General features: G+C 37.6%; 1 protein-coding gene across 1 annotated transcript; it reads left to right on the top strand.

The window, feature by feature from the left end:
* The first annotated feature begins 733 nt into the window (after positions 1-733).
* Positions 734-10,184, top strand: LOC129273829 (metabotropic glycine receptor-like). Its single transcript, XM_054910784.2, has 8 exons — positions 734-833; positions 1,442-1,798; positions 3,317-3,495; positions 5,161-5,399; positions 6,684-6,822; positions 7,305-7,410; positions 7,768-7,935; positions 9,789-10,184. The coding sequence occupies exons 1-8, from the start codon at positions 747-749 to the stop codon at positions 10,092-10,094; spliced, it is 1,581 nt and encodes a 526-aa protein (XP_054766759.1). The 5' UTR covers positions 734-746; the 3' UTR covers positions 10,095-10,184.
* The last annotated feature ends 751 nt before the right edge of the window (positions 10,185-10,935 follow it).

Genomic DNA, 10,935 nt, shown 5'->3' with positions numbered 1-10,935 from the left:
AATCCTAGCCATGGCGTGTTTTCCTTCAGCAAGAAATTTATCCACACTGTGCTGCACTCGACCCAGGTGAGGTAAATGGGTACTGGCAGAAAGTAATTCCTCAAAAAGCTGAGCGCACCAGAATCGGTAGACTAGCTTAGCCGGGGTAATATAGGAGCGCCTTGAGCACCTATAGCAAGGTGGATACGTGCACTATACAAATCCTATATTATTTAAATATTATTATATTAAGATAAGGAGAGTGATCACACAAACGTTGTTTAGCTATGAAAGATCCAAACACGAAAAAGAAGATACATTGGAAAAAATCGACTGCAGGGTAATTTTTTGTGATTATCGAAAAGCTACCAGCAGGTTGGGCAAACAAATGTCGATGATATTATAGCCTAGGTGATATCAACAATGAGGTGGCTGATTGTCTAAGGCATCCGACTAGAGACATGTAAGTTCTAGGTTCGAGCTCCGTCATGACAGCATGCCCTTGATACCAAAGGATTTTTTTTTCTACAATGCTCTAATAAATAAAATAATTGATACCAACATGGCAACACTGTTATGCCTGTAAAAAATCCAAACAATTTAGGGAACTACAATATGAAAAACGGTCAAAAATTCTAATGCTTAACACAAATGAGTAGATCATTGAATTTGTGAAATATCATGTGCACTTCTTTCTTCTACACATATATCAATTTCTCATTGATTATTCTACATTGGATTTTTTCAGAGGCATAGTGTCCGTTGATATGGATTTGATGTCTATGGATATCGACCAATGCGACAATGGAACAGGGATTTTCGCTGGCACACACAAATGTCGAAACACTACAACAGTAAGTCCATCATTTTTATATAATTATGTCTTCTAAACGACTAGACCTACCCCGCGGGAGTGGTGATAGCTGAGGCTGGGATATTTTTTTGAACGACCCCCTTCTGAAAATTGGGACCTCTTTTGTCGTGCAACTTTGCACACTGTAAAAGTACAATTAGCTACATTTCCAGCTTTAAGAATGCAGAGTTTTACCCTTTCGGGAAGGTGCACAAAAATCAAATATTTTGTGCAACTTTGAAGAGGCAAACAGGCATTTCTGGAAGCAAACAAAAACGAATATAATGTATCTTTTCATCCTTTTCATTTGGGTGCAAATTTGCAACCCTAAATGTGCACTTAGAGTAATCGAATTGGTATTATCAATACTAGAAATAAATCTTAGACAGAGTGACCCCATTGTACATCCGTGTAAGATTTTACTTTTCATAATAAATCATTTTAGATCGTACATATAATACATAAACCACATGTATATATGCATGAAGTACCTTATAACTTCGCCTCAGTTTCAAGGATTTGAGTACATCTGCTCTTGCTGTTTTGATAATATTACCCTGGTTATATGGTACCAAGCTAATAATCATATCATTGCTTTGCTTTCCGCAGTGCGTTCCTGTATCAAGACGTGGGTTCTCCAGTGGTTCCTACCAGTGTGTCTGCAAAGATCGTTTCTACTTCCCTGATACCTTTGCTCCTGTAAAGGCCTTCAATGGATCGATGGTTGAACAAGCTTGGATGCTATCAATATCTCCACAACACGAAGGAGGTGTCGGAGCTGATGACTATATACATAACTTTGACTGTCGACCTTGCCGTGAAGGTTGTACCACCTGTCTGGATGATGCACCTTGCTTCGTGACTAACGATGCCATACTTCGAGCTGTCATACTCACCATGCAAGCTTTGTGCATGCTCCTGACGATTGGTTTGGTCGTAATCATCCTCAGAAATAGAACAGCTAAGGTAGGTATCATTGTCTATCCCACTATTTCTCATTATTTACTCCTCAATTAAGCAAATAGTTTCTGTTGGTGAAAATGATGATGCAACCTATCGTTTCCGAGACGATATAGATGTGGCTATCGAAAGCGGAACTGAAGAAAGATTTACTTTGACGACAAAGTGATGGTTTGCTTCATTTGCTGAAAAAAAAATTATTTGCTTTATATTCCACTCCGCAAATATAATTTGATTATTCATATAGAAATAACATGTAGACAAAATATTTGTCCTTTTCGGTAATTTGTTTTTTACCTTAACTGAAAATATATGACCAAATTTAGGCAAAGCTAAGAGGTTTCATCTTTCCTTGTGCCCAGAGGCGTCGATCCGGGGGGGGGGGGGGCAGGGGGGCGATCGCCCCACCAATAAAAATATTGGGGGGGGGGCAAACATATCGTTTTGCCCCCCCAATAATTCCGCATGTGCAAAATAAAAATATAAGATAAGATTGTAATGTTACACAGAAATCAGCAAGCGAAATTGAAATACACAACTCGTTCTTTATCTAAAATCGTGCTCAAAATGTCCGCTTTTCAGATTGGAATATAACAAAATTTTAGCTCGCACTTCGCGGTCGCATCATTTCTGTAGCAAAAACCCATACTTTTCATGATTAAATAGGTGAATAGAATGTCCCGTTTTCAGTTCTAGACCTCAAAAGAACTCCCACACCGATTTGCAATAATATTTTGTTGGATATATATCTTGTTTTTTATTAAAAACGTCCATTAAACTCAAGTTTTTCAGATCGAAATATCAAAATTTTCAGCTCGCGCTTCGCGCTCGCATCTATTGTTTTTTAGATACCCATCTTAATCATTAGTACCAAAAATGCTTAGAATATCAAGCTTTCAGGTCAGAATATAAAGAAATTTCAGCTCGCGCTTCGCGCTCGCATTTATTTGTTGGTGAGATATGTGTCTCTATCTCATGAGTCATATATATGTATATATATATAGGCATATATGTGTGTGTGAGTTTGTTTGTTTGTTTTGTGTGATCGAGTGCCTTTGGAAAGTTGATTCATGATTTTGCCCCCCCCCCCATCTGAAAAATGGATCGACGCCCCTGCTTGTGCCTATCCTGTTAGCTATAGTGCGCGTATGAGAAAATAGTACACAGTGCAACAAACTTTTATCTAACATAATACAAAGTGCAACGCACTATTGCAATGTATTTCTATGCTGTACATATTCCATATCATACTAGTTACTTCATAGAAGTACATTGTAAGGAAAGGAAGCTATCACGCCGATTAAACTGCCCATAATCCAAGTAGTATTTAAAGAGTTACATAAAAGTCATAGACAAAATAATCGATTTCATAATAACATTACAATTCGGATAATTCTTTCAAAGGGAAGGACTTCCCACCGAACCAACATCTATATGTCGTTGAAAAAAAGAGATTAAATGCACAGCTCATATAAAGAGCATGCAAACCCTAATTTGAACTCAATACTTTAAATACTATTACAGGTGATTTGCTGTGACAGTCCGTGGATGCTTGTCGTTCTCCTCATTGGAGCCTTTGTTCTCTATGCTGAACTTATCGCTATGTACTTCGAACCATGTGCACTGACCTGCTTCCTCGCAAAGTGGCTCAGAGGTTGGGGGTTTGCCATTGCCTATGGAATGCTTGTCCTCAAAATTTACAGGTTGGTGGTAGGATTAAGAATGTTCATTCGCTCATGGTGATTTCGTGATTACAGTTATTAACCATTCTACTGTTATTTAAATTCTTGTTTTCATTAGGATTTTCTTCTTCTTCTTCTTCTCTCTCTCTCTCTCTCTCTCTCAAAGATGGAATATTCTATTGAAGTTATCATCTCACTGTTCACATCGCCGAAATGGAAATTATATTTGGGTGTTTCAACCGCGTATTGATGTTAAAATATTTATTTGTCTTTACACTCTTAAAATAGTTGGGCAAAAATGCCCAACCTTTAACTAACCCTGGGCAACATACTTTCCATACAACTACTGGTTAAAATCTGTCCAAATTGGGTGATAGAAACTAATAATTGGGTAATAAATTTGCTAAACTGAAAAATAATTGCCCAGAATATATATATTTTTTGCCAAAATACATTACTCAACACAGTAGACAGTATGTTGCCCAACATTTTAAGTGTATAAAGATATTATTATTATTATTAGTAGTAGTAGTAGTAGTAGTAGTAGTAGTAGCGTTGTTGTTGTTGTTATTATCATCATCATCATCAACAACATCATCATATTCTATAGCCTTCTACATTTATATCATTATTCATGTTATCATTATCATGGTTATCATTTCGCTGCTATAGGAGAATACACTGTAAACACGCTGTTTAAATTTTAAGCGCGTTGTTTAAGCCCGTCACTCTAACAACTTTTGTTTAAATCTTTTAAACAACTGCTTAAACCTTTTAAACAACTGTTTAAACTTTTTAAACAACTTGTTTAAAAAGTTTAAACAACTTGTTGTTGAAGTGACAGGCTTAAACAGCGTGCTATTTTTTTACTGTGTAATTATAATTAGCCCTGAAAAACATTGCATAGTGCTAGTTCATTTCGCATCATTTACATCTTTTAAACCTCGCGCCGTCTTAAGATATTCGGATGAATTTAAATAAAAATACTAAACTCAATTTTAACTCGTATCTCTAGAGTATATAACTGATTGATATGATATTAAAGTAAAAATTGATTTGAGATCTGAACCAATCCCAACTCTAAGACGGGTTCTGAAGGGAGTAGCTTCTACCTACCGACATTATATTACAGTCATCTATTCACATTTATAATAATAATAATAATAATATTAATAATAATAATAATAATAATAATAATGGTGATGTCTTAATGGGCGCACAAACAGTCCAAAGACGCTCATGGTGGCGCTAGCTCAGCAACAGTTACTTTGGATATATATGTAAACAAAAAATATAAATATAGATGTAAACGAAGTCAACAAAGAGATCTTATATTACTACAAATACGAAAGGGTACATAATTTACAAAAAAAAAGAATAAGTACAGTTTCGAATCACCCTACCCACTGAAATTTCTAGCTACATCCTGGTGGGCCTGGTGCCCTCTGGCTTGCTGCTCCGTTCACCGACAATTTAAGGGGCAAGCCTGGTCAGCTCATAAGGTCACCAGCCCCTATTGGAATTTAGTCAGACCAGTGAGTGATGACAAAGCAAGATTTGGAGTGTACATCACATATAAAAAACAAATGTAATTTCTAATATAAATTTTATAAATAATAAATCGTTTCTACTGTGTATGTATGCAAAATTTAAGAATTTCTCATATTACTTTTGATCTATATTCAGGAAACTGGCCATTTTCCAAACCCGATCAGCTACTCGTGTTCTAGTGCGCGACCGTGATGTCCTCAAGTGGCTCCTTCTTATCATCTTAGTTCTTTCGGGTTACCTAGCTGCTTGGACCATATTCTCTGTTCAGAGTATGCAATACTGTGACGTCGATATCGTCGCTTTAGGGCAGGACGGGGATGGAATGAAGTTCTATACGTGCGAAGTACGATGGTGGGATTACGTCATAGACGTCAGTAAGTGCGATTGAAATTATGATGATGATGATGATGATGATGATGGTTAATCGTTATTAAGATGATAATAGTTTGCATTTTGTATCATATGGAAAAGGTGCTTTGAATCGAGTTTTTATCATCATCATCATCATCAATTAATGTCATTATTATTGTTAATGAAAGAAAGAAAGGAAGAAGAGCGTTAAAAAGAAGTCTTAGTCGTGTACCTCTACAATACCAACCACATAAAAATAGCATGGCGCCACCCCCTCGTGGTAGCCTTTGGATCACGTGCTTGATTTGAAATGTGCTCAGTATGTTCTCTAATCTATAACCGAGTGTCTCTACCAAGACCTAATCTGTGAAGGTCACAAGGACAAACTAAAATTTCCGACACGATTCAAGTGTTGCTATATCGCAGCGAACAGAAATATCTAAATCAGCTGAAATCACAGGATTTATTATTTTATTTCCCATCTGATATCATTTTACTACAGGAATTTACAGCTCATATCCACGAATAGAACAGTCGGATACATTCAGAAAGCTGACATTGAAAATGACTTATTTCAAAAGACAATGTTTCGTCTCTATAAACTCCCACACTCTTGTGTGTGCTCGCGCACGCACACCCTCACACCGTGTAAAAAATCACACACACCCCCGGAACACACCTTCACACATCATAAAGATTGAAGATTAATAACGAATGAAACAGTTCGTTTTCTTTTATTCCGATGTAGAAAAATCATTAGAGTCACGACAGACAACCATTGATACAGTCACAGCAAACTTTGTCAGTGTAGCGTTTAAATAATTATAACACAAAATGGTGAATATGTACATTTCCACAAACAGGGTATATATGAATGTAAAGATGGATTTGAGAAAAGGCTTTTACCGAGGAATTGATATATGATAAGAGGCATTATCAATGGAATAATTTAGCCTCGGGTTCATTTTCTTTTTTTAATACCAATCCCCCAAAATATATATAATATATATATATATATAATAATGATAATAATAAACAAAGGAATAAATAAATTGATGAAAATAAACATTTAAGGTAGAATATACTTACAATACAAAATTTCGGAATTAGAAATAAAAATGGATTTGTATACTTTAATCTAAAAGTAGAAATAATATGTACGTTTCTGCGCAAATATTTCAAATGCACACTGCCTTACAAATTTCGAAGCGTTATTGGCATTTATTGAGTATATTAATTAGCATGTTTGAAAATGAATAAATTCTACATAATCATTTTCTTTTCTTTTCTCTGTTTGCTTTGTATAGTTGAATTCCTATTCCTTCTGTTCGCTATCTACCTATGTTATGCGGTAAGAGCAGCTCCCTGTGAATTCCACGAAACAAGATATATCACAGTAGCCATCTATAACGAGACAATACTTTCTGTCTTTCTACATGTGCTAAGGTGAGTAATCAACAAAACAAAAAAAGTAAGAGGCCTCCGCCTTCATCCACCCTAACTTTTTACACTAAAATTTTCATAATTTTATACCTCTTTTAAGTTTTGGCAAATCCCCTAAAGAGGGGATTAATTCGCGCGTTTACATGAATTTCCTCTGTGGTCCGGATCTTAGCTAATATAAAAATAAGTGCGTATTTTATTTTTTGTATGAAAGAACTTTTGATATGAAGAAGGAAGAACCATTTATTGTCTGGACAAGACGGCCATTTCAATTAGTTTTTGCAAGCAATATTTCATGAACAATATTATGCTTAATGTAAAGCAATATTCGGAGATTATATACCTTCATAATTATTTCATATTTTTATGACTATAATCCCTGACATCCCGAGGAAAAATAAAATGTAGATGATAGGTAGGTGATATGTTATCTGTGTCCAAATATCTGACCCCCATCTTATTATGATCTTGTTTGAAATTTTCAGACATTTTCTGTGGTCAACTACACCGCCTGACTGGACTTTTCTAATGACCTTCATTCATTCTCAACTAACAATAACTGTCATGGTATCAATTATCTTCATACCAAAGGTAAATATATTATACTATACTGTACACCAGCAAAAACACACGCAGGTATAGTTATCAGAAATACAAATTATTTATAGAATTATATAATGTTAATCAATGAACGAATTCTATTTCACCACTTTCAGTGTATAAGAAGTAGATAATGAGTCAAAAGCCCTTTGTTATAGACAAAAGCAGCAATGATTCTTAGTATGATTCTATATGCTCTACTCAGAAAAAACACTTGAATATTTCCAATATCTTTTCTTCATTATTAAATATACCATAATAATTATGACATATTATAATGAAAACTATAGCTTTGTTAATGAATTTTGAGGACTGACCAGGATCATTTACCCCCTTCCTTCGCTTTAGCTGATAGTGTTACACAAGCTGATACACAATGAGGAGTTTCGAGAAAGAGTCAACTCTAGAGTGGTATACGATGCAGCTAGCAAGTGGCAAAACTCCACTTTCCTCAAACAAAATTCAGCGTCTAATCCTTCTACCGACCAACACAATTTTAATGCAGAAGATGTACGGGTAAGTATACAGATGGAAAAATGATGATTTGCATCACTATCAATCAGGGGCGTGGTCACATGGGAGCAAAGGGGCGACTGCTCCCTGCGATCTTTCAAGTATTGAAAAAGGGAGGAGAAAAGACAAAATAGAAATAAGCCAAGAAAGGAGATGATAAAAATATTTTGGGTCGTTTTAGTCTATGATATCCCTGTTATTTAATGAAACCATTCATTTAAACCATGAGATAAAGATACACAAAGAAACACACCTTGTGCAGAGACATGTCCTCCAGAACAGCTGGATCCTCAGTCGAGGTCCTCCTGTCAGCCATTTCGGCCCATTATCCTCTGTATGGCGATGTGGCAGGAGGCGGGCCAGCAGCATTAGGACGAGATGCCACCTCCAGCTGCTCGTTTGGTAAATTGGCTTTATATCTGTTCCAAATGCAGGCTGAGGACCTTGTAGCAATCTCCATCAAGTCCAAAGCCAGCTTCCTTCTGCTCGAAATGCCCATCCTTGAGAGGAACAAATGCATGGAGAGACTTTGTAGCATATCCTCTGGATAGTAATCTACCTTCCATCCCCTCCTTGCATTCTGACATAGGTCCGGCATACTTTGTTGTCTTGCACTCAAGGGCCATCTCTATGTTTCCCTCTCACAGAGGATAACAGACGTGGATTGCTTTGACCAGACTACCATGCCTGGTCGCATGTTGGTAGATACAATCTCACTGGGAAGGTCATCTGCTCATCCAAGTCTGAGACCAACTGCCAGTCTCTTGCTAGACAAAGGAGCCTACTTGCATGTGGTCTAGCTATAGCTTTCATATTGGATCCAGTGCTTGTTCCAGCCTTCACAAAAGAGATCATCACTGGAGCATTTGATGATTTTGTTTGGTTTTTGCTTTTCTATGGTGTTATTTAAGGAATTGCCAAATTCTTTCAAGATCTCATTGTGCCTCCATGTACATGTATATCGGCCTCTACCAGAGACATCTGACAATTAGATAGAACGTGCCTTAGTGAACCTTTTTTTCCACATCTATATATCAATTCTCGTTCTCAGTCTTGGCCCACTTCTTCAGATTGCGAGAAGGGAGAACATCGTGAGTTGCTCGTAGCAAGAATTTGAGTCTGTCTGTTTCCATTTTCCATGTGTTGTTCCAAGACAGGAACCTCGGTTCTACACCCTCCCATCGACACCAAGCTCCCTGCTACACGAGACCAACTGCTTTAGCTATACGACGTTCCTCCCCTTTGTGACGGATTTCGTCAGAAACCATCTTCCGCTTCATTTCCGTGCTTGCCTTAAAGAAAAACTGGGTTGGATTCTTGCCTAGCCCGTTCTGTTGGTTTGCATAGGCCCTACCATGACCTTGTGCCTCAGCTAGCTGAGACTCAATTTCCTCAACTTCTTGCTAGGCATTCCACTTGCGTCCTGTGTGGATGTCTGGCACAGTCCCCTTTTAGTCCATCCTCCACCATTGTTCGGACTTTATTATTGTATCATCATAGGAAAGTCGGGATGGTGACTGACTAACATAAGACTGGAGCGTCTAAAACCATGTAGTATATAATTAAGTGCCCTAACATTGAAGTTCAGTGCAGCAAGGATGACTTGACATCTAATGAGAAGGCTTTACAATGTGCCAGGGTAATTATGAACTAGTATCTGATGATTTGTGGAAATGATTTGAGAGAAAAAAAATGTTTTTAGGAATTCATGCAGGTGTAAAAAAAAAATCTCACCAGCAAAAATTTGCTTGCCTATGATTAAAACAGAAGGTTTTGATTGAAGAATATCTCGCAATTAGTAGAATTAGCATGATCATAACCATGATAACTGTTCTCCCCCCCCCCCCCACTTCCAGGAGGAGCTAAAACGACTGTACACTCAGCTGGAACTCTACAAGACCAAATCTCTGAGGATAGACAACCCACACCTACCTTCAAAGAAACGTTCCGGTGGTCCAAGATGGCGCCCTCCCCGTAGATTCTCTCGGGGTCACAGCCTGCGTACTCACAGCGGTCACTCGGAATCCGAATTCTCTTCGGAAATTGCTCGGAGCAACGAGAGCTTGACGAAGGCCGTCGAACTGCACGATTACAGGCCTAATCATGTCGACGGTTTAGAGGTCCATGCGCATGTCAACCAAAAGTGGTCCCCTCAATCATGACATCTTGCTGGAAACATATGAATTCGGCAATTACCTTTCTTAGTAAATCATCATTTTGCAGGAGCAATGACCACAGCTATGAATGATTGCGGCCCAATCTTATTAAAAGCATCATCTAAAGATCTCCATTTACCGCCATAATATTAACAAGACTAGATGAAATCGCAAATTAACCGTGTACCAAGGGGTCTGTACACTCAGCTGGAACTCTACAAGACCAAGTCACTGAAGATAGCTCTGACGAAGGAATCGGCTAGTAAATCGAGTTTTTTGTTCGCTTGCCTCAATGCCATCCCAGTCATTAATCCAGTGAATTATCATAATGCCCTGCATGGCAAGCTGTAACGCAATGAAATTATTTCAAACGAATGGGTTGTCTACTTAAAAGAGGATTTCAAAGCATATCTCCATATCTCTTAGTAAATGATAACGGAAGAAACCAGTCCATAAATGTAAAGCTCATCCGAAAATGATATACGGGTTGGTAGGGAGAGGAGGTGAGATGGGACAAACATTGTACCACATTATTACAACTAAATGAGGAAAATTGCGATATGCTTCATCGCTTCGCTCCCTCGCCCCATACTGCCCGTCAACGAGGATTCATAAACAGATCATGGCCTCAATTCCAGTCCGGTGTATTATGCCGACTCATCAGATGCTGAAATTTAATATGCCAACCATCCCAAACCACGTTATACCTATTACACAGAGTCTGATATACAACCTCGAATGACCTCGTTCATTATCAGATGATTATCGGGTATTTTCTGTTCCAACAAGCTCTTGTAGGTTTTCAATAAAATGTAGCTCTAATCCCCACATTATCTGCAATACACTC

Source organism: Lytechinus pictus, chromosome 1, assembly GCF_037042905.1.
Source record: "Lytechinus pictus isolate F3 Inbred chromosome 1, Lp3.0, whole genome shotgun sequence".
Lineage (NCBI taxonomy): Eukaryota > Metazoa > Echinodermata > Echinoidea > Temnopleuroida > Toxopneustidae > Lytechinus > Lytechinus pictus.
This window is presented reverse-complemented; position numbering and strand designations above follow the sequence as displayed.

Excerpts from the sequence above, each read along its gene's own strand:
- LOC129273829 (XM_054910784.2), top strand. The coding sequence starts at position 747 with ATGGATTTGATGTCTATGGATATCGACCAATGCGACAATGGAACAGGG. Across the intron at positions 3,496-5,160 it reads CTTGTCCTCAAAATTTACAG|GAAACTGGCCATTTTCCAAA; the intron begins GTTGGTGGTAGG and ends ATCTATATTCAG. Across the intron at positions 7,411-7,767 it reads CAATTATCTTCATACCAAAG|CTGATAGTGTTACACAAGCT; the intron begins GTAAATATATTA and ends CCTTCGCTTTAG.